This window comes from Microcaecilia unicolor, chromosome 3 (assembly GCF_901765095.1).
Source record: "Microcaecilia unicolor chromosome 3, aMicUni1.1, whole genome shotgun sequence".
In the NCBI taxonomy this organism is placed as follows: Eukaryota; Metazoa; Chordata; class Amphibia; order Gymnophiona; family Siphonopidae; genus Microcaecilia; species Microcaecilia unicolor.
Genome location: NC_044033.1, coordinates 231,471,290 through 231,495,667, shown reverse-complemented (window position 1 = coordinate 231,495,667; position 24,378 = coordinate 231,471,290). Strand labels below are relative to the sequence as shown.

The following is a 24,378-nucleotide window of genomic DNA, read 5'->3' as shown; positions in this document are numbered from 1 at the left end:
CTTCACCTGCAGCAAGCAATGACTGATATATACTGCTCGCACCAACCCCACAGCCTTCCCTCTGATGTATTCCTGCGTATGCAGAAACAGGAAGTTGCATCAGTGGGAAGGCTGTGGGGCCAACATGAGCGGTGTGTATTAGTTGCTGCTCGCTGCCAGTGAAAATCTGCTATTTAAAAGGTATACGGGAGAGGGGGGATGTTTGAGAGACCATATGGCATGCAGGTGATGGAAGAAGAGACCAAATCACCTGTGGGACGGGGCGGGGTTCTTCTGCCCACCCATCTTGGACCCAGGCCCACCCAAAATTGGGTGTCTAGCTACGCCCCTGCAGCAGATAAAGACCTGAACAGTCCATCCAGTCTGCCCAACAAGATAAACTCATTTTACATGGTATGTAATACTTTATATGTATACCCGAGTTTGATTTCTCCCTGCCTTTCTCAAGGCACAGACCGTAGAAGTCCGCCCTGCACCGGTTTTACTCTCCAAATACCGGCGTCACCACCCAATCTCCACTAAGATTCCATAGATCCATTCCTTCTAAATAGGATTCCTTTGTGTTTATCCCACACATGTTTGAATTCCATTACCGTTTTCATCTCCACCACTTCCCGCGGGAGGGCATTCAACGTATCTACCACCCTCTCTGTGAAAAAATACTTCCTGACATTACTCCTGAGTCTGGCCTCCTTCATCCTCAATTCATGTTCTAGTTCTACCACCTTCCCGTCTCCGGAAAAGGTTCATTTGCAGATTAATACCTTTCAAATATTTGAACGTCTATATCATGTCACCCCTGTTTCTCCTTTCCTCCAAGGTACACATGTTCAGGTCGGCAAGTCTCTCCTCGTACAGTTTGAAACACAAATCCCATACCATTTTCGTAGCTTTTCTTTGTACCGCTTCCAGTCTTTTTACATCTTTAGCAAGATTCGGCCTCCAAAACTGAACACAATACTCCAAGTGGGGCCTCACCGACGACTTGTAGAGGGGTATCAACACCTCCTTTATGCTGGTTATAACCCTCTCTATGCAGCCTAGCATCCTTCTGGCCATAGCCGTCGCCTTGTCACATTGTTTCTTCACCTTCATATCATCTGACACCAACAACCCAAGGTCTCTCTCCTAAGTCGAGCTTACTAATCTCTCCCCTCCTATTCGGTATCTCTCTTGGGTTTCTACACCTCAAATGCATCAGTCTGCACTTCTTGGCATTAAATTTTAATTCTCCTTGTGTTAAATGTGCACTTTTTTCTTTTTTTTATATTGCTATTGTGCTCAGTGATAAGGGAAACCGGCTGAACCTTCTCACAGTAATGAGCTGTGATTATTGCCGTTGTGACATCATCACACCCCTACCTCCACCTTATCTAAATCATTACCTATTAATTAAATCTCTGTTCTCTGGCTTATATTTCGAGTTGTTAATGTTTACCAGATATGACATATGACACTTATCTTGATTAGGGGTGAGCGCTGTATCAATGAGTTACTGGAGCGGTTCGTTCGGAGTCCCAACTCCAATTGTTACTGACTAGACTGCAGCTTGTAAAATCTGCGGCTCTGGCTTGCTTATCCTTCCAGTTCCCTGGAAAACATGTCATAATCAATATATTGAAAAGTCTTACAGCTGACCTTCAGTGGGAGCTGTGCAGTCTCAACCTCCAACCGACAAAAACGCTGGTGCATGCGTGGTGCTTCACCTTCTGTCATCTCTTGCCTTTTAAAGCAATTATTAGGGGGGGGGGTGTCTAAACCTACCAATCGATCTCCTTGTTTAGGCCCCGTGGTTCCACTGTCCTCCATTGGTAAATGAGTTGCTGTTCCATTTGAAGTAGTCTGGATACTACGTCTCCTGAAAAATCATCTGGTAATTTCTGTAATACTACGAATGAAAGGTCCTTTTCCTGGTGTCCTGCTTCTGCCCAGTGAGCGACCAGTGGTATATCCCTTTTCTGATTTCTTAAGTTGCTTAAGTGTTCCGCAATCCGGTCCTTAATGCGTCGCTTTGTTTGCCATTTTGTGCATGGGCATCGGATGCCATATATTACCCTTCTGGATTCACAATCAGTATTATTTCGGAGTGTGTAACTCCTGCCTGTGACCGGATGTGTGACCTCGGATGTGCACCATGCATGCCGGCAATATACACATCGATGACATTTTCTATGTTCCCCTGCGGTTGATACATCATTACTATTCTTCCTGCTGTTAAACAATTCACCTAAATTCCTCGACCTTTTATAGGTGAAACAAAGATCTGAAGAGACATTATGCAATTTCATCAGCACACATTATATGCAAGTACTGTCTCTGTCCCTAGAGGGCTCACAATCTAAAGGTCCTTTTACAAAGGTGCAGTAGCATTTTTAGCACACACTAATGATTAGCGTGCGCTAAACGCTAGAGATGCCCATACGAATAAATGGGCATTTCTAGCGTTTAGCGCACGCTAAAAACGCTAGTGCGCCTTTGTAAAAGAACCCCTAAGTTTTTTTTGTACCTGGAGCAATCAATAAAACTATCTAGTAGTGTGACTGAAAAACATCCTTATAAATAAGTGCTCTGTCTCTCCTCCCCCCCTTATTATGTCGTTGGCAATATATTATCTTATATGCTGACAGACAAATACTTGAAACATGAGGGAAATTTAAATCCAGATTCCAGGTTTCAACCACATAGACTAACCCAACTTAAGTATCCCCTATCAGTTCTATAATTAATAATGATTTGTTACATATAGAGCAGTGTGACAGAACAGTGTGTTTTAAACCTGTAAAATTGCCTTTATTAAATCTTGAAGTGCATTTCTTTAGTTTGGCCAGCAGGTGGTGCATGTTTTACGTTAAAGCTGTTATAGAAAAATGCATGCCCTTTTTTAGTTTCACCTAGAGGGTCTTTTGCTAAGGCGCACTCATGTTTTTAGCGCACGCTAAAATTGTGGGCGCGCTAAATGTTAGAGATGCCAATGCATTCCTATGGGTGTCTCTAACATTTAGTGCACCCACAATTTTAGCGTGCGCTACAAATGTGAGAGCGCCTTAGTAAACGACGCCCTTAGAGGGTCTTTTACTAAGGCGCGTTCACGTTTTTAGCGTGTGCTAAAATAGTGGGTGCACTAAATGTTAGAGATCCCAATGCATTCCTATGGGCCTTTCTAATGGGCTGGGCGCTGGGGGGTCCGCCCCAGGTGCAGGCAGCAAAGGGGTGCCCTGAGCACTCGCTCGCGTGGCTGCTGGCTCTGCTGGTTCCCCACCCCAGAACAGGAAATTTATGTCAGAGGTGGGTGGGGGACCGGCAGAGTTGGCAACCACGCGAGTGCTCAGCACATCCCGTTGCTCAGAGAAAGGGGTGCTCCACCCAGAGGGAAGGGTGCTCCGCCCTGGTGGCCTCAGCGCGCCATTACATGGGTTTCTCCCGTGCACTGGCCAAAAAGCCATTTTCTGTATTAATGGCCACGTGCTAATTTTCCCATTAATGCATCAGCACCTACCACCACCTATTATGTAGATGGTAAGGGCTCATACCCTAACCACACGCTAATCAGTTAACAGTGCGACAATGTAGCTATGCTGATTAGCGCAGAACATGCCTACTCTCCGCCCAACCCATCCCCAGTGCTAAAAAATAAAGTTTATTTTTTAGCATGTGGGAAGAGCACGCAGAGTGCAAAATTATTGTGGGGTGCCTGAGTGCGGTCCCATGGTAAATACTTTTTTACTGTGGTAAGCATGTGCTAGTATTTACAGCAGCTTACTAAAAGGGCCCTAATGTTAATTGGCAGCATAAGGCTTTTACATTTTTAACTTAAACATCTCTGTTCAATTCCCCAAAATCAGCATAAGCTTGTTCATTGACTTTTATTCCTGCTTATTATTTCTACCCTTCTCTCTCCCTCCCATCCCTATCCCTTCCCAGATAATCTCACACTTGCAAATTGGTCTTTCCTGTTCTGCCTAATAGTCATCAGTTCCATTATCACAATTTTCCACAGTCTGATCTGCCACTGTGCCAAAGTCTGCAAAGTGTTAGCTTTCCACTGCGAGACTATCTCTCTCCGTGCTGCCAAGTAGCACATCTGTATTTAGTTTGTCTTGGGGTTTACACCTTTCTATCCCAGGAGGCAGGTGATTAGTTCAAGCTGTCCCCAGTGCCCTGTAATTGATTTTATTTCTTTCTCCATTTCTTTTTAAAACTCCTTCACACTGGGACACTCCTGCCACATATGAAAAAAAAGTACCCAATGCTCCACGGCCCTTCTAGCACTGTCTTGGATAGCCTGTTGCAATCTTACTCAAGTGTAAGTGTGTGTGTGTTGGGGTGGGGGGTCACATACCATCTCAATAATATTTTCCAGTTTGTTTCTTTTATACCTGCTGAGACTGACAATTTATTTACTACCAGTAGAATTTCTTCTCATATACTCCCATATATCTCCCTGCCTTATGGGGCCCTTTTACAAACTGGCAGAAAGCCCAACGTGGGCTTAACACTCGCTAGAAGGGAAGTACCACCGGGCTACTGCAGCAGCCTGGCCGTAGCTCCCTCCACCAGCACGCGCCATTTCCGACACTGCAAAAACAGCCAAACTAGAGAAGTGTTCATTTCACCAATGAGCTATTCCATTCTTGGGATATATCGTCTCGTCGGAGGGCCTTCAAATGGACCCCACCAAGCTCCGAGCTATCCAGGATTGGCCCATGCCCCAGGGTCTCCGGGTCTTGCAACGTTTTCTGGGGTTTGCTAACTACTACTGGCAGTTCATCCATCAATATTCCCTTTTCACTGCCCCTCTTACCGCACTGACCAAGAAGGATGCTGATGTGAGGAACTGGACACCGGAGGCCCAAGAAGCCTTTGCCACCTTAAAACAAGCTTTCCTCTCTGCTCCTGTGCTTCGAAGCCCGGATATCAAAAGACCATTTATTTTAGAGGTGGACGCTTCTTCACTGGGGGCAGGGGCCATTCTGTCTCAAACCTCAGACTCTGGCAAGCGGCATCCTTGTTTCTTTTTCTCCAAGAAATTTTCTTCGGCAGAGCGTAACTACACCATTGGGGACCGGGAATTGCTGGCCCTTAAATTGGATCTTCAGGAATGATGATGTCTCCTGGAGGGAGCCTTGCATCCCGTCACTGTAATCACCAACCACAAAAATCTCCTATACCTCCAGGATGCTAAGAGACTAAACCCATGACAGGCACGCTGGTCTCTTTTCTTCGCCCGCTTCGACTTCCGCCTGGTATTTCGACCTGCTGAAAAGAATATTCAGGCTGATGCATTATCCAGGGCCTTCAACCCTCCTGAAGAACCCGAGGAATCCTACCCCATGCTTAATCCCGCCTGTGTTGCCTCCACGACGATAGTTCCTTCCATCAACACGAAGACCTCTGTTCCACCCCAGTCCAGGAGGAAGGTTCTCAAATGGGGGCATTCTTCCACGTTTGCTGGTCACTCCGGATTCCGCAAGACTTTTCAGTTAATTTCTCAGTACTATTCGTGGCCACATATGGCCCAGGATATCTTATATTTTGTTTCCACCTGCCCCATCTGTGCCCAAAACAAATCCTCTCCTGACAAGTCATGGGGATTTTTACAGCCACTGCCATTGGCAAGAAGTATCCATGGACTTTGTTACTGATTTACCACTGCCCCAAGGTCACACGGTCATTTGGGTAGTGGTGGATTGATTCTCCCATATGGACCATTTCATTCCTATGAAATCTCTTCCTACAGCCGCTACCCTTGCCAAGAATTTAATCCAGCATATCTTTCGTTTGCATGGCCTGCCTCTCTGGATCATAAGTGATCGGGGATCTCATTCTCAATTCACTTCTAGGTTCTGGAGAGCACTGTGTTCCGCTTTTGGCATCACCACCCATTTCTCATCCGCTTACCACCCACAGACTAACAGAATAGTGGAACAGGCCGATCAAACCCTCAAGACCTTTCTGCGAATATATACCAATAACAGTGAGGATGATTGGTCCACATCAGTGGCGTAGCTTCTATGGGAGTCCACTCACAATGGGTGTCTTCCTGAACAAGGTCTTTATTGACAGTAGCAGAAATGACCCGACACGTGACGTGTTTCGGCCGTGAGGCCTGCGTCAGGGGTCTATAAAATAATATAATATACAAAGACATGCATAAAAATACAATTATAATTAAAAACATGAATAAAAACTTGAACATCCATATACAATTTCTTGTACAAATTTAGACAAATAAAACATCAGAATGAAAGATGCAAAGTATATATAATAAAAAATATATGATCAAAATATAAGAGTATATGACTTTAAAAGAATAAAGAATATTGAATTATGTAAAGATATGAAATTGTACCACATAGAGATAGTGAGGACAAGGCATGGAATAAAATACACAACATAATAAAGTATAAATATAGAGGACATACCTAGTATTATCTGTAGAAAAAAGTACCTTGTAGATCAGATGAAAAAAAGCACTAAAGCTGCTAACAACGATATCTATAATAAATATGTAAGCGAAGGCATAAATCACTACATACTCTCCATACATACATATACAACAAAATGAAATGATACTGAAAAAAGTGAAACATAGAATATATGGACAGGGATCCCAAAAAATTGTTTTGATGATGGAGAATAATGAAGAAGACCACACGGGTATGAAAATAAAAATAAAAAAATGAAAATGAAAACAAGGCACGGATGCCAAATGAATCAGCAAATGTCAAAGGTGATGAACCATAAAATGATAAGGATGGGAGAAACAGAAAAAAGAATTGCCTGATATCACTGTGAAAAATAGCATATATTAAAAAAGAAGACCATAAACTACTAAGAAAAATGGACCATAACATAGGGGAACCACCTAACTGAAAAATAATATTACCTTTGCAAAAGTGCATAAGGAACCACATTACATGCTGGCAGAGTACACCTGAAGGCCATGTTTAGACGATACTGTCACCATAAAAATATAAAATAAGAGTCAGCAAAAGTATATTGGCATGTAAAGATAAATAAAGCTGTGCCCACAGGAATGATGACATAAATATCCTCAGTGTAAATCAAAAAGGGGGCAAAATTACAAATAAAAGGTAAATGCCAATCGAAATGAGAAAAAATAAATAAGAAAAAATAATGGGTGTGGGGCATGCTATAAGCTATTACAGCAGCCAGCATAGCTATCAGCGATACAACGCGATCGAGCCATGAAAACGCCAAAGTTAATACTGAGTGCTGAAAAGTACGCTAGTTTATGTAAGGCACCATGCTAAACTCAATAACTGCACTAAATCAGCACTAATTTAAGTGAAGACTTAATGAAAGTTGGAAAGGCAGAGGAGAAATCAATAAAAATGCTTATCATACACAAGAACCCGTTAATACATATGAGAGCATATGAAGACAATATGAAACAATACTATCAACACGGAATATTAAAAAAATGAGTCTAAAAATGTATATTAACATCTAAAAATATCTAAAACTGTGCCCAAGGGAATATTGACGTAGCTCCCCTAGGTGTAAATCAAAAAAGGGGGGGATTATTGCAGATAAAATATATAACAATGAAAATGAATGGAATAGTCGGTGTGGGGCATGATATAAACTACTAAAACAGACTACATAGCTATCGGCATTGCACAAGATCAGGCCATAAAGGCGCCTAAATGACTGCTGAGTACTGGGAAGCAAATTCGTTTGTGTGAGGCACAATGCAAACCGCTATAACTGCATTGAATTAGCACTGGTTAAATAAAAGCTAACAGGACTAAGGAAAAACCAATGAAAATGCTTACCGTACACAAGAAAACGCTGTGCTGCTTTGTGAAACGAAATGTATGGCAAAACATGAAACCACCTTCAAGGGAAGGATTTATACCGGAAGTAAAGATGACATCACTTCCCCTGTGATTGGAACGAACCATTACTAAGGAGATATAGCACATGCGAGTGGTGGGGTCTATACTTAATGGTATGATCGATATAAGAGACTCCACTGATAAAAAGGGGTTAGTGAAGACAATGGGGCGCACATAAAGCTATAGGTGGAATCTAACAACAATAAAACAAGAGATTGGACTATATAAACCATGTGATCCCATATGTAGTTCCAGCTAACTACAGAATACAAATGAAAAATAAAAGATAAAAAATAAAAAATAAAAATGGCGATTCAATTGTTCGACATGGACAAATAATTTTGTAAAAAAATTTTTTAAACATATATATAGGTCCTCGTATACAATGTATATGCTATAAAAATAAAAATAGTAATAATCCTGAATGATGGAACAAAATAATAATAATGGAAATGAAAAAAATGAATATGAAAAACCAAAAAATGTGTAATAGAAAAAAGACAGGCGACTGGGAACACTGAACAAAAATAAAAGCAAAAATGAAAATAACAAGGATGATCATAAAAAAGGACTGAAATCCATGTCCATATTGAGTCCATGCGGTGTGGCTGTACCTAATGTATATATAGTTCTCTGTTCTTCCCTTAGCAGTTTCTCATCCATATTACCACCTCTCCAGGACATAGATATTTTTTTGAATACAAAAAATTTTAAATGTTCAATTGTATGATTTTTTTCAACCCAATGAGTCACCAGGGGGGCGCTATGTATCTGCCTTGTGAGGCAACTCCTATGTTCTATAATTCTTGTTTTTATGGCTCTCTTAGTTTTTCCTACATAGAGTAAGTCACAAGGACATATTATGATGTAAATAACTCCAGTAGTATTACAATCTGAAAAATGTCTGAGAGTGTAGTTTTTGTTATTATGTTTACTGTGAAATGAAGTGATAGTAAGTGAGTGTTTGCACACTGAACATCTCCCACATGGTATATGGCCAAAGGAATCTCCTCTTGTGGAATGGGGCTCTGGAAGGGTAGAGGGAACCAAAAACTCTCTAATGTTGCGGTTGCGGGCGTGTGCAATGACTGGAACTTGATTTGTAAAGCAGGTATGTGTCTCCAAAATATGCCAATGCTTTTTAATGATGTTTCTAATGCCTCCTGATAAATGTGAATATTTTAATGTGCAAACCAAATCTGGGCTTAGTTTGTCTGGCTTGGCAATCAGGAGATCATTCCTGTTCTTATTAATGGCCCTCTTTAGACTATTATTAACACATGCACGGGGATATCCTCTGGAGCTGAACCTGTTGGACATATCAACAGATTTAGTTTGAAAATCGTCAAAATCTGTACAAAGCCTACGCAACCTCAAGAACTGTGAATAAGGTAAGTTTTCTTTTAATGATCTATTGTGAAAACTAGTGAAATGTAAATAGTTATTCTTATCTGTAGGTTTCCTATATATAGTAGTTTTGAACCCATATGTAGTTTTTTGTATCAAAATGTCCAAAAAAGGAATCTCACTATGGTGATGGTGCATCTGAAAACGTAGGTTGGGGTCCCTGGTGTTCAACCAAGACATGAACGAGGATAAACTATCTATGTTGCCTTTCCATAGCAGGAAGATATCATCTATATAGCGTTTGTACATTCTGATCTCTTTTTTATATGGGTGTATTCTGAGAAATCTCTCTTCAAACTGGGCAACATATAGATTAGCAATATCAGGGGCCATGGCTGACCCCATAGCTGTGCCTTTAATTTGTTGGAAAAAACTGCCATCAAAACCAAAATAGTTCTTAGTAAGGGCAATAGTAGCCAAGGCAAGAATGAAATGATTAGGAATACGTCGCTCATGGGTCCTTCTCTTAAGTGTATTCTCTATTACTATCAGGGCTTCCAACTGAGGAATATTGGTATAGAGAGCTTCTATGTCCAGGGTCACCATAGTAACATCTTCAAGATCTCCATCAAACATCTCTAAAATGTTGATCATATGGGATGAGTCTCTAACGTATGAGTCAATCTCTGGGACAAAGGGTCATAAAAAATAGTCTACAAACTGAGAGAGAGGCTCTAAAACTGAACCGTTTCCTGAGATGATAGGACGACCAGGTGGGTTATCTAACCTTTTATGTATCTTAGGAAGAGTATATATGGTGGGGATAGAAGGACACTTAACTGTAAGGTTTTTTCTTTAAGAGTGATATACCCAGCATCGAAAGCAAAAGACACTAATTCTAATATGTCTTTCTGAAGTTGGTCAGTAGGATCTTTTTCCAGTTGGATATAATATTCTAAATCAAAAATCTGTCGGTGTATTTCCATGATATATTCTTGTCTGTTTTGTATAACAATAGCTCCACCCTTATCTGCTGGTTTTATGACAATATCTCGATTCTGAGAAAGTGTTAATAAGGCATTGTGCTCATCTTTTGTAAGGTTGTGATGAGCCTTACGATTCTTCCTTTCAAGGCGTTCTATGTCTGAAAGAACACACTTGTAAAAAGTGAAAACCACAGGATCTGGAGGTCCAGGCGGTATCCATTTGGATTTACCTTTGATCACTGAGAAGTCTTGATAACCCTCTGTATTATTAGAAAAAAAGTTTTTAATCAGTAATTTCCTATAAAACCTAAACATGTCGACCCTTGTCTGGAAAGAATCATATCTTGCCGTAGGGACAAATGAAAGGCCTTTCTTTAAAATGTTTAATTGATGCTCTGAAAGAATGGAATTTGAAAGATTGACTATGGGAGTATCATCATTTTCCTCTCTCATATTCAATATTGTTGGTTGTATCGGTTGTGATAAGGATGGCTGCTGCCTCTGGGTCTTCCTCTTGCCCTTCCTCGATTGTAGCCCCGGCCTCTTAGTGGTGGCCCTCTGTATTGTCGTGATTGTTCTAGAAACGGGGTCCTCGTGGGCCAAATTTGATCTAAAAAAGTAGTAGAGGGACCAGCTGTTGGAACATTGGTGGGGCTGGATAAAGGGGAAGTAAAACATTCATCAGAGTCACTCCTAATGCGTTTATTATTTCTCCTACTGGGTGACTCTATATTTTCTGCTGGTCTCCTAGGTCTTTGATGAATGTCACTAATCATTTGTTTAGAATCATATTCACTTTGAAAACGTGGCCTAGATTTATATTGAATATTTCTAGTATTCCTTTTAGGTTTAGACCATGGATAAATAGGACCCCTCCTATAGTCTTCAGAATCTCTATGTAGTTTATTGATTTTACTCTTTTTTATTTCATTTCTAAAACTATCCATCCGTTTATTAACATCTATTATAATCTCATCAAACTTTGGATCAGTATTTTTTAATACTTCTAATTTTTCATTAACAAATGGTCTTAAAATATCATTCCTTTTTTTTGACGTTTCTATAATAAGAATCATCAGATCAAGTGAACACTTGTTCAGAATAGAACACCACTGAGTGAGGAAGTCCTCATCATCAGTAAACAAGCGAGGTTCCTTCATAATTCTGAGGCCCCTAGGTATCTTTTTATTCCTACAATATTGTAATAAAGTAGCATAATGTAACTCATTTTGTATTATAGATTTATTATTCTTAATCATATCTGTCCATAAATCTACAAGAGATACACCGGGACATTCTTCTGCCTCTAATGGTGTAAAATCTTGCATTAATCTTTGTAACCTCTCACCACTGAAGCTGAGGACGTCATCCCATGGCTCGAAGGCCATGGTGTACCTCCAAGTCCAACGAAGCAAACACCCACAGAAGGTGAACTCTCCACAGGAAAACCAATGAAAGGCAAAACACACAGTGGATCCAAAAAAGTCCTCTCACAATGGGTGTCTTCCTGAACAAGGTCTTTATTGACAGTAGCAGAAATGACCCGACACGTGACGTGTTTCGGCCGTGAGGCCTGCGTCAGGGGTCTATAAAATAATATAATATACAAAGACATGCATAAAAATACAATTATAATTAAAAACATGAATAAAAACTTGAACATCCATATACAATTTCTTGTACAAATTTAGACAAATAAAACATCAGAATGAAAGATGCAAAGTATATATAATAAAAAATATATGATCAAAATATAAGAGTATATGACTTTAAAAGAATAAAGAATATTGAATTATGTAAAGATATGAAATTGTACCACATAGAGATAGTGAGGACAAGGCATGGAATAAAATACACAACATAATAAAGTATAAATATAGAGGACATACCTAGTATTATCTGTAGAAAAAAGTACCTTGTAGATCAGATGAAAAAAAGCACTAAAGCTGCTAACAACGATATCTATAATAAATATGTAAGCGAAGGCATAAATCACTACATACTCTCCATACATACATATACAACAAAATGAAATGATACTGAAAAAAGTGAAACATAGAATATATGGACAGGGATCCCAAAAAATTGTTTTGATGATGGAGAATAATGAAGAAGACCACACGGGTATGAAAATAAAATAAAAAAATGAAAATGAAAACAAGGCACGGATGCCAAATGAATCAGCAAATGTCAAAGGTGATGAACCATAAAATGATAAGGATGGGAGAAACAGAAAAAAGAATTGCCTGATATCACTGTGAAAAATAGCATATATTAAAAAAGAAGACCATAAACTACTAAGAAAAATGGACCATAACATAGGGGAACCACCTAACTGAAAAATAATATTACCTTTGCAAAAGTGCATAAGGAACCACATTACATGCTGGCAGAGTACACCTGAAGGCCATGTTTAGACGATACTGTCACCATAAAAAATATAAAATAAGAGTCAGCAAAAGTATATTGGCATGTAAAGATAAATAAAGCTGTGCCCACAGGAATGATGACATAAATATCCTCAGTGTAAATCAAAAAGGGGGCAAAATTACAAATAAAAGGTAAATGCCAATCGAAATGAGAAAAAATAAATAAGAAAAAATAATGGGTGTGGGGCATGCTATAAGCTATTACAGCAGCCAGCATAGCTATCAGCGATACAACGCGATCGAGCCATGAAAACGCCAAAGTTAATACTGAGTGCTGAAAAGTACGCTAGTTTATGTAAGGCACCATGCTAAACTCAATAACTGCACTAAATCAGCACTAATTGTATATGGATGTTCAAGTTTTTATTCATGTTTTTAATTATAATTGTATTTTTATGCATGTCTTTGTATATTATATTATTTTATAGACCCCTGACGCAGGCCTCACGGCCGAAACACGTCACGTGTCGGGTCATTTCTGCTACTGTCAATAAAGACCTTGTTCAGGAAGACACCCATTGTGAGAGGACTTTTTTGGATCCACTGTGTGTTTTGCCTTTCATTGGTTTTCCTGTGGAGAGTTCACCTTCTGTGGGTGTTTGCTTCGTAGCTTCTATGGGGCCACGGGGGCCTGGGTCCCCATAGATTTGGCCCTGGACCCCCCTGCCGGCGACCTTCTCAACCCCCCCTCCTGCCGCCAACCCACCGTCGCCGTCTGTTACCTTTGCTGGCGGGGGACCCCAACCCCCACCAGCTGAAGTCTTCTTCCTTCATTTTGCTTCTGAGTCTGACGTCCTGCACGTACAACGTGCAGGATGTCAGACTCACAGAAACAGAATGAAGCCTTGCAGGGCTTCGTTCTGTTTCTGTGAGTCTGACGTCGAAACAAAACAAAGGAAGAAGACTTCGGCTGGCGGGGGTTGGGGTCCCTCGCCAGCAAAGGTAGCAGATGGCGACGGCAGGTTGACGGCGGGATGGGGGTCAAAGTTGGTGGTGGTGGTGCTGGCAGCGCGGGGGGGGGGGGGGTGTCGGCAATGGTGGGGGGGGGGGCAGTGGCACTGGATCCCCCTCCCACCGAAGTCTGGCTACGCCCCTGGTCCACATTACTTCCCTGGGCTGAATTCGCCTATAACAACGGTTTTCACACTCTCATACGTCACCATTTTTGATGGTATATGGGCGCCACCCACGACTACCCCTTCCGATCCCTCAGACCCCAGCCTCGCCTCAGCTCCAACAAACGCTCACTGATATCCGGGACATATAGAACAAGGTCCAACAACATCTTCAGAAAGCCGCTGCTAAATACAAGCTTTTCTCAGATCGCAAGAGGCAGTCTGCTCCGACCTTTCAACCTGGACAAAAAGTTTGGCTTAGCACCAAGTACTTGAGATTCCGTTTACCCTCCTTCAAGTTTGCTCCCCGATACATTGGACCCTTTTCAGTAGGATCTCGGGTGGGGCCATCACTTATCATCTCCAGTTATCAAGTAACCTCAAGGTTCACAAATTAGCGACAAATCATAGCTCATGTTTCAAAGTAGTTGCTCCCTCTCTTTGGAACCAACTTCTTCTTGACATTAAAAAGAAGGATGTTATACTAGAAGATTTTCAACACTTAACGTGTGCTCCTAAATGTTATGCTAGTTGGTTTTCCAGTATCAAACTCTTATGTTTTGTGTATTGGTTTTAATGTTTTGGTTTTACTCTCAGTCATATTCTATAACTAGGCACCTAAATCTTGGAATGCCCACAAAACGCCCATTTCTCCGCCTATAACCACACCCCTTTTTGTCTGCTCGTGTTAGAAGTTCAGCGCACATCATTACAGAATATGCTTAGTGAGTTTTGCACCTAAATTCTAATCAGTACCAGGGAGAGGGATCTTGGGGTGATAGTATCTGAGGATCTGAAGGCGACGAAACAGTGTGACAAGGCGGTGGCCGTAGCCAGAAGGTTGCTAGGCTGTATAGAGAGAGGTGTGACCAGCAGAAGAAAGGAGGTGTTGATGCCCCTGTACAAGTCGTTGGTGAGGCCCCACCTGGAGTATTGTGTTCAGTTTTGGAGGCCGTATCTTGCTAAGGATGTAAAAAGAATTGAAGTGGTGCAAAGAAAAGCTACAAGAATGGTATGGGATTTGCGTTACAAGACGTATGAGGAGAGACTTGCTGACCTGAACATGTATACCCTGGAGGAAAGGAGAAACAGGGGTGATATGATACAGACGTTCAAATATTTGAAAGGTATTAATCCGCAAACGAACCTTTTCCGGAGATGGGAAGGCGGTAGAACTAGAGAGCATGAAACGAGATTGAAGGGGGGCAGACTCAAGAAAAATGTCAGGAAGTATTTTTTCACAGAGAGAGTGGTGGATACTTGGAATGCCCTCCCACGGGAGGTGGTGGAGATGAAAATGGTAACGGAATTCAAAAATGCATGGGATAAACATAAAGGAATCCTGTTCAGAAGCAATGGATCCACAGAAGCTTAGCGGAGATTGGGTAGCAGAGCCGGTGGTGGGAGGCAGGGCTAGTGGTTGGGAGGCGGGGCTAGCGCTGGGCAGACTTCTAAGGTCTGTGCCCTGAAAATGGCAGATAATGGCAGATACAAATCAAAGTCAGGTATACACATAAAGTAGCACATATGAGTTTATCTTGTTAGGCAGACTGGATGGACCGTACAGGTCTTTCTCTGCCATCATCTACTATGTGACTATGTTAGTGCTCATTATTGCTTGTTAAATGCTGTTATCAGCGCTCATTAGCTAGTTAAACTTGTTAAATGGCGCGCATTGTTGTAGAACCCACGCCAATTTCGGTGACGATCTCTAGGCATGCTATATAGAATCTGGGGGTGAATGTCTAACCCTAACTCTGAAGATGCAGCAAGGGCAATATCATGTAATTCTTCCTCATTAAAAGTTTTGGTTTTCACTTTGATATTTAACTTTCAGTACACAGTCCTCTTAGAAGTACAGTATTTATATCTTTGGGTGCCACATTAGCCCATCCCCCTCCCAGTAAAAAATGAGCTGAAAAATCTTAGAAGACTTCCTGTGGTGCCTACTGATCTGTTGCTTAGTAACCCCCAGCATGGGGTGGAGGGAGCTCTCATGCTTATTAATGGTTATAAAAGATGCCATGCTGGCATTTAGGCCTTAAATGTATGACACAGTGGTGACAGCAGTGACAGAGTTGATGCCACCTTACCAGGACCAAAAGGTCATTAGTAAGGAGAAAAAGTGCAACTGTATACTAAGATAGGCAAATCATTATTAACCTGTCAGGTTCAGGCAGGAAAGATATGGAGTCTTGGACTGGGATTCAGAACAAGTGCTGGAACAGAACTTTGGATCTGCCGGTCACTTCTAATGCACCCAAGCAATCTTCTGCTTTTTCCTATCACCATTTCTACCTATTTAGCCACTGTACGCTGGCTGTAAAGAACAGACTATCAAAAAAACTCCAAACAGCCCAGAATACTGCAGCCAGACTCATATTTGGAAAAAGTAAATACGAAAGTGCAAAACCCCTAAGAGAGAAACTTCACTGGCTTCCATTCAAGGAACGCATTGCGTTCAAGATCTGCACGATTGTTCACAAAATCATCCACACAGACGCCCCAATCTACATGCTAAACCTTGTGGACCTGCCTCCCAGAAACGCCATAAGATCAGCCCGCAAATTTCTCAATCTACACTTCCCTAGTTGTAAAGGACTAAAATACAAGCTGACACACGCTACCACCTTCTCCTACATGAGTACGCAGCTGTGGAAAGCATTACCTACAGCCCTGAAATCCATTGACGAAATAACTAACTTTCGCAAATCTCTGAAGACACACCTCTTCAACAAGGCCTACAAAGAGAACCCATAACTCTACAAAACTACCTCACCAACCCACCCAGTTATTAAAGGCCACCTTCTACACTATCCTGCTTAACACCTTCCTTCTCTTTTCCCTTACTTTATCGCTTAACATTACTAATTGTAATTGTACAGATACTTCTTATAGCTGATATCCTGGAATGAACATGTCATAACAAAACTCTGTAAGTCACATTGAGCCTGCAAATAGGTGGGAAAATGTGGGATACAAATGCAATAAATAAATAAATAAATAAATCTTAAGATCATTAGATATGATCACTCCTAGGTCCTGTTCTTCACCTCATAGTTTACCACCCTCTCAGGAATTTGCAGCCCAATGCGTTTTTTAGCTGCTAAACTGCTTTGCCAGATCCCTCCTTATGTTTTCTATACCTTCCCAGAAGTTTACCTTGTTGCAGGTTTAGGTATTATTCAAAAATAGCAAACATATTGCGACAGCCCCGCTGCAATGTCACTGACAAAAACATTGAAAAGTACAGGACTAAAGGACTATCCTTGCAGCACATCACTGGTAATACTATTCTCCTTAGAATGAACTCTATTTACCACTAGCCTTTATTGCTTTCCACTTAACCAGTTTCTAATACTATCAGTCACTTTTGAGCCCATACCAAGGGTTCTCGGTTTATTAATTAAGTATCTATGAGGAGTCATGTCAAAGGTCTTGCTAAAATCCAAGTATACTATGTTTAGAGCTCTTTCCTGAGCCAGCTCTCAGGTCAGTCAGTCAAAAAAAAAAATAGTCCCATTCATCTGACAATACCTACTTCTGGTAAAAACATCCTGCCTCAAATCCAGTAAACCACTGGACTATCCTCTGGAGGAGTAGCCTAATGGTTAGAGCAGCAGGCTGAGAATCAGGAGAGAGCCCAATTCAAATCCCACTGCAGCTCCTTGTGATCTTGAGCAAGTCATTGTTAGCCCTCCAGGGACATACCTACTGGACCTAAATGTACCAGGGGCGTAGCCAGACAACAGATTTTGGGTGGGCCTAGGCAAGAAGTGGGTGGGCACCAAGTGTTCTTCCCCACCACCAAAAAAAAATATCTCAGCTGGTGGGATAACACTTCTTTCCACCTTGGCAGTGGCGCTAAAAACTGAGAATGTGCAGGTGCCATTATCCTGGAGAGTAGCGTTTTCGTTACCATCAGCTGGCAGAGACTGGGATCCCCACCAGCTACCACTAAACATGTATTACTGTTGGGTGGGCCTGAGCCCTAAGTGGGTGGGCCCCGGCCCACCCAAGCCCACCTGTGGCTACGCCACTGAAATGTACACCACTTTGATAATGTAACCCTTTGTTATTTTGAAGACCTGAGTAGGTTGAGTCCAGCATGGAAGTGTCATGAGTTCACCTCACACTTGAGGATTATCTGATTTGTGGAATCTCAGTGTGGGGTGGAGCTGATGACCTGGATATATAAGGAAGGACAGTGCTGTAACAATTGTCCTTGGTAGCCTGCATTAAGAAGATTTATAACCCCCGCCAAGTGACCCATTGCGGTGAAAGAGTGGTACCTGCTGAGCCAATCCTGATAGTGGAACAGGATCAGGGTCATTATTGTCAATTTCCTGAGCCATTTAGAGGGGCCGACCTGTGGTTGATATTGGGGAGTCTCACCGCAACCCGGGCTCAAGGGTAGAATGCTGTCTGCCTGCAGCTGGTGACTGCTTTCAGGGTAAGCCCTGAAAGACTTGGACAGTTAATGCTGGATCCAGAATCTCCGTTGGTACTGGCGCTACATTGGAGAAAGTGATTGCAGAGTGTCATCTGGCTACAGGTCAGGCGTAAGGGTGTTGTACGTGTGCATAACCGAAGAAGGAAAGATTGCACGTTCTTTTGACTTTGTAAGATCAAGCCCATGTTAACATCTTAATTATATGCTGAATACTTTCTGACAACCAATGCTGAGTTCCATTTGTTAAATAAAGTTCAGTTAATTTCTTGAACTCTTCTTGCTACTGTGTTATTCCTGTGCGAGATCTGAAGGGGACCTGAAGCAAGCAGTATACACCCAGCCTCTCGGACCCCGAGTAACCTGACTAAGAAAGAGAGATGAGTGGGTTACAATAACATTACCGCCTACAAGCCTGAAAGCTTTCTTTATTGGCGCTTCTAAGGCGATTTTCAGAAAGCGCCAAACACTCTTAAGGAAATCGGATCATGTCACTCCTCTACTCAAGCAGTATCATTGGCTACCCATTGAACAGTGTATAAAATATAAAATTCTCCTTCTCACATTCAAAGCAATTTGACTGTGCTCACCGGCCTATCTACCCTGATGATTCCATATACTCTCACTTGTGTTTTGCGATCTTTAAATAATCACCGCTTAGTACTACCTGGACCTCGTATGGCACAAATGGAAAGTACAAGACATAATGCATTCTATTTTACAGCCAATGCACTGTGGAACTCGCTGCCTATGTCAGTTCGGGGTTAGCTTTCACGTAAAAAGTTTAAGTTGGCAAGAGCTGTCATAAATAAAGATGCTTAGATGTGAAGGTGCCAGCTCTGAATACTGGGCTGGCACCCGGAAAACATTTTTTGGGGTCAAAACAAAATATCTTGAGCCCCCTCTCGACCTCCTGCCAATGTCTCCTTTTTCCTTCCCCCTCCCACAGCCAGCATCAAGACCCCCCCGGAAGACCCCCACTCCCCAGCCGTGCAAGTAGACCCTCCTTCTGGGCCTATCTGTATCCCTGGTGGTCCAACAGGGTCGTTGGGGGCAGAAGCGCAACCCCCTCGCTCCTGCCCCTTGTACAGCCAGTCTAAAATGGTCACTGCAATCTCTTGCAGCAGTTTGTGGTACTTCATGTAGTAATGTTGGTTTATAAAACACATCAAAATCTGAATCTGTACTTCTCTCGAATACTGAACTAGTGCCACTCAGTTGGAAGTGTGCAACTTTTCCTCTAAGACAGACAGGCAATCAGAAAATTTGGCCTGTTCTCTTTTTATCCCTCTCTCTCTGCTTCTTTCTTGTACCTTGCCTCAGTCTCTGTTTGTTAACAGTAAAGGGTCATGGACTTGATATAACACCTTTCTGTGGTACATTTTATGTAGGTACTTCCTCTGCCCCTACTGGGCTCACAATCTGAGGGTTAGGTGAGCTTGCACAGGGTCACAAGGAATTGTGGTGGGAATTGAACCCAGGTTTATAGTCTACTGCACCAACCATTAGGCTATTCCTCCAGAGAAAAGCAATGAAAATGGTATGTAGTTTGTGCCACAAGATGTATGAAACGAGACTTGATGACCTGAAGTTGTATACCCTGGAGGGAAAGGGTGATATGATACAGACATTTAGATATTTGAAAAGTATTAATATACAAACAAACCTTTTCCAGAAACAGGTATGGTAGAACTAGAGGACATGAACTGAGATTGCAAAGGGACTAACTCAGGAATAACATCAGGAAACACTTTTTCATGGAGATGGTGGTAGATACCTGGAATGCCCTCCTGCAGGAGGTAGTGGAGATGAAGTCAGCATATGTAAAATCGTATCATATCTTATGATATGAGTTTATCTTTTTGGGCGGACTGGATAGACCGTACAGGTCTTTATCTGCTGTCATCTACTATGTTACTACGGGGCTCATTTTTGAAAGAGAAAAAGTCCAAAAATGGCATAAACCAGCAGATGGATGTTTTTCTCACCAAAACGCCCAAATCACTATTTTCAAAACTATTTTTTAGACATTTTTCTGTGCTGCTTGTCTGCAGTGCATCCAAATCACAAGTGGGCATGTTGGGTGCATGTTAAGGGCTGGATCTGAGCATTCTTAACACATGGATGTTTTTCTGCCATAATGGAACAAAAACGTCCACGGCTAGAAGTTGGATGTTTTGGTCTAGAACTGTTTTAATAATGACTAACTTAAATAACAATAAATCCCAAAATAACTCCCTGGTAAAAATAACTATCAACAAAATATAAACCAGAGGTTCCTAAAGTGGATATGCACATGAGGTAGAAGGGTGATTGCACATGCAATAAAAAGCTGAAACATACAGTGGTGGAAATAAGTATTTGATCCCTTGCTGATTTTGTAAGTTTGCCCACTGACAAAGACATGAGCAGCCCATAATTGAAGGGTAGGTTATTGGTAACAGTGAGAGATAGCACATCACAAATTAAATCCGGAAAATCACATTGTGGAAAGTATATGAATTTATTTGCATTCTGCAGAGGGAAATAAGTATTTGATCCCCCACCAACCAGTAAGAGATCTGGCCCCTACAGACCAGGTAGATGCTCCAAATCAACTCGTTACCTGCATGACAGACAGCTGTCGGCAATGGTCACCTGTATGAAAGACACCTGTCCACAGACTCAGTGAATCAGTCAGACTCTAACTTCTACAAAATGGCCAAGAGCAAGGAGCTGTCTAAGGATGTCAGGGACAAGATCATACACCTGCACAAGGCTGGAATGGGCTACAAAACCATCAGTAAGACGCTGGGCGAGAAGGAGACAACTGTTGGTGCCATAGTAAGAAAATGGAAGAAGTACAAAATGACTGTCAATCGACAAAGATCTGGGCCTCCACGCAAAATCTCACCTCGTGGGGTATCCTTGATCATGAGGAAGGTTAGAATACAGCCTACAACTACAAGGGGGGAACTTGTCAATGATCTCAAGGCAGCTGGGACCACTGTCACCACGAAAACCATTGGTAACACATTACGACATAACGGATTGCAATCCTGCAGTGCCCGCAAGGTCCCCCTGCTCCGGAAGGCACATGTGACGGCCCGTCTGAAGTTTGCCAGTGAACACCTGGATGATGCCGAGAGTGATTGGGAGAAGGTGCTGTGGTCAGATGAGACAAAAATTGAGCTCTTTGGCATGAACTCAACTCGCCGTGTTTGGAGGAAGAGAAATGCTGCCTATGACCCAAAGAACACCGTCCCCACTGTCAAGCATGGAGGTGGAAATGTTATGTTTTGGGGGTGTTTCTCTGCTAAGGGCACAGGACTACTTCACCGCATCAATGGGAGAATGGATGGGGCCATGTACCGTACAATTCTGAGTGACAACCTCCTTCCCTCCGCCAGGGCCTTAAAAATGGGTCGTGGCTGGGTCTTCCAGCACAACAATGACCCAAAACATACAGCCAAGGCAACAAAGGAGTGGCTCAGGAAGAAGCACATTAGGGTCATGGAGTGGCCTAGCCAGTCACCAGACCTTAATCCCATTGAAAACTTATGGAGGGAGCTGAAGCTGCGAGTTGCCAAGCGACAGCCCAGAACTCTTAATGATTTAGAGATGATCTGCAAAGAGGAGTGGACCAAAATTCCTCCTGACATGTGTGCAAACCTCATCATCAACTACAGAAGACGTCTGACCGCTGTGCTTGCCAACAAGGGTTTTGCCACCAAGTATTAGGTCTTGTTTGCCAGAGGGATTAAATACTTATTTCCCTCTGCAGAATGCAAATAAATTCATATACTTTCCACAATGTGATTTTCCGGATTTAATTTGTGATGTGCTATCTCTCACTGTTACCAATAACCTACCCTTCAATTATGGGCTGCTCATGTCTTTGTCAGTGGGCAAACTTACAAAATCAGCAAGGGATCAAATACTTATTTCCACCACTGTATGCTATTATTTTTATTTTTATTTTTTGGAGAGTTCTCAGAGTATTAACTCACCCAAACAGACTCTAAAATCCTTGTGTTATTAGTCTCTGGGGGTTGTTGAGCTTCTCAATCATAGAGCCTCTCCATGGTTTTTTTATATTTTATAAACCACTCTGAAGTGCTCTAATAAGTGTTCAAAAATTCAAAAATGACTTTAAATGTGAAAAACACTCACTTCTACCTCTTGTTCCACTTATCCTCTATCACTCTAATATCAAAAAAGTGACCCAATAAGGGTCTAAACATCAAAGAGGCACTTATCGTGTTCTGTCGATTAACGTCGATTGGCTTTCCTTTTAGCTACAATCAACTGCCTGCTCATATTTGCATTGTCCCATTGCCTGTCTGCCTCACGGCGACGTCTTTTTGTTCTCTCCTTTAATCATCAAGAGTCCAACTCTGCATATTTCTAAAACAGATATTCTAGCTGAATGTACCAAAATTTCAAATGCACTTCTGCAGGTATTTTGAGTATGTCCCAACCTGGATGTCTCAGTTCTGATATCCCCATTCTATTAAAATTGGGCTCCATGTGCATCTGATGATCCACTTTCTAGCTCTCAATGTGGTGATTGTACTTTGTGTATATTACTGTCATGTTGAGGTTCTGATCATGATTATCACAACATTACCAAGGCTTTACATAAATTTATAGTAATGGGAAGAGCTTTCAGAAACTTACTTATATGTTGATATTTACAAAACAAAACAAAACAGAATAGGAGTCTTCCAGCTAGAGTCACTAAGGTGCACTACTGAACATAAGAGTAACCATACTGGGTCAGACCAGTGGCCCATCTAGCCCAATATCCTGTTTCCAACAGTGGCCAAGCAAGTCCACAAGTACCTGGCAGAAATCTTAATCATGGCAACATTCCATGCTACCAATCCCAAGGCAAGCAGTTGCTTCCCCACATCTGTCACAATAGCAGACTATGGACTTTTCCTCCAGGAACGTGTCCAAACCTTTTTTAAACCCGGATACATTAACTGCTGTTACCACATCCTCTGGCAAAGAGCTTAACTGTTACCACATACAAACACTAGTGGAAGATCATCAATAAATAGGCAGCAAGAACATGTATAAATGATCAGAACACCGGCATATACAGTGCACTCCATTTAAGAGCACGTCGGATAAGCGCATGCTCTGTTTAACTGCATGCCGTACTTCGGTCCCGTTTTTGGCACCATCAGTTTCTATGGGGACAAACTTAAATTAAATGTAATCACTCACCAATCCATTTGTCAGCATTGTACCAGGAAAGGTTGTCTTTTGTGCTGTCATAGTATCCAATCTTTTTATAGCTGCCCCCTATGAAGAGAAGAGGTGTAAATGGATACAATCTCAAAGTCTTCAGAAGCAGGTTTAGAGAAAGCAACCTTACAACTTCAGCAGACAGGATAGCAGTACCATCAAAGAATCATCAATGAACAAGTAAAGCTGTGCAATCCTTGAGTCTTCAGTGGCCAGCATTAGATTGTGTACTACAAGAGTGTTCAGTAAAGAGCCCCTGAAGACGGAGGTAGGATCACAAAGTCCACAAGAAGATAACAGAATCTCAAATCTAAAACAGCATGGTAAGAAGTGCAATCCCAGACTCTTCTGTGGTGGAATATAATGCAGACCCAGAACCCTGAATAGTAATGTCAGTAGCAAAGGATTTGATGGAACCCCAGAATCCTCAGGGATATAATTTCATGGCACCCCGACATAATAGCCTTGACAAAGTAGCTTTGTAACAAAATAGCTCTTGACAAAATAGTCCATCACAAAAATAAATATAGTGAAACTCTGTCTCCCTCCCTCTGGGGGTCCAGCATCTCTTTTCCCCTTTATTCCCCACTCACTCATCTGAGCTCTCTCTTCCTTCAGCTCCCTCTCCAGTACGGTATCTTTCCCTCCCCACCCCCGTGTTCTGTCATCTCTGTCCTACTACCCCCTTTCTTGCATTCTAGCATGGTCTGGAAATGCATCTCTTACCTTTCCTTCCCTCCCACCCACCTCCCAACGTGGTCCAGCATGTCTCCCTCTTCGTCCTGCCTGTCCTGCATGGTGCTAGCTGACAGTTTATATAAGTGAAAACACTTATATACACTGTCAGCTAGCACATTTGCTTATTTCCAATCTGAGGAAGAAGGGCGACCTTCGAAAGCTAATCAAGAAATGTATTAAGTTATGTCCAATAAAAAAGGTATCATCTCATTTTCT

At 41.9% G+C, this 24,378-nt stretch overlaps 1 protein-coding gene across 1 annotated transcript in view; it reads right to left on the bottom strand.

The window, feature by feature from the left end:
- GABBR1 (gamma-aminobutyric acid type B receptor subunit 1) overlaps window positions 1-24,378 on the bottom strand; it is a 193,164-nt gene that overhangs the window by 73,314 nt on the left and 95,472 nt on the right. Inside the window, exon 9 of the mRNA XM_030197552.1 lies at window positions 23,404-23,481. Within this exon, the coding sequence (XP_030053412.1) occupies window positions 23,404-23,481 (78 nt within the window). The remainder of the gene's footprint in view (window positions 1-23,403; window positions 23,482-24,378) is intronic.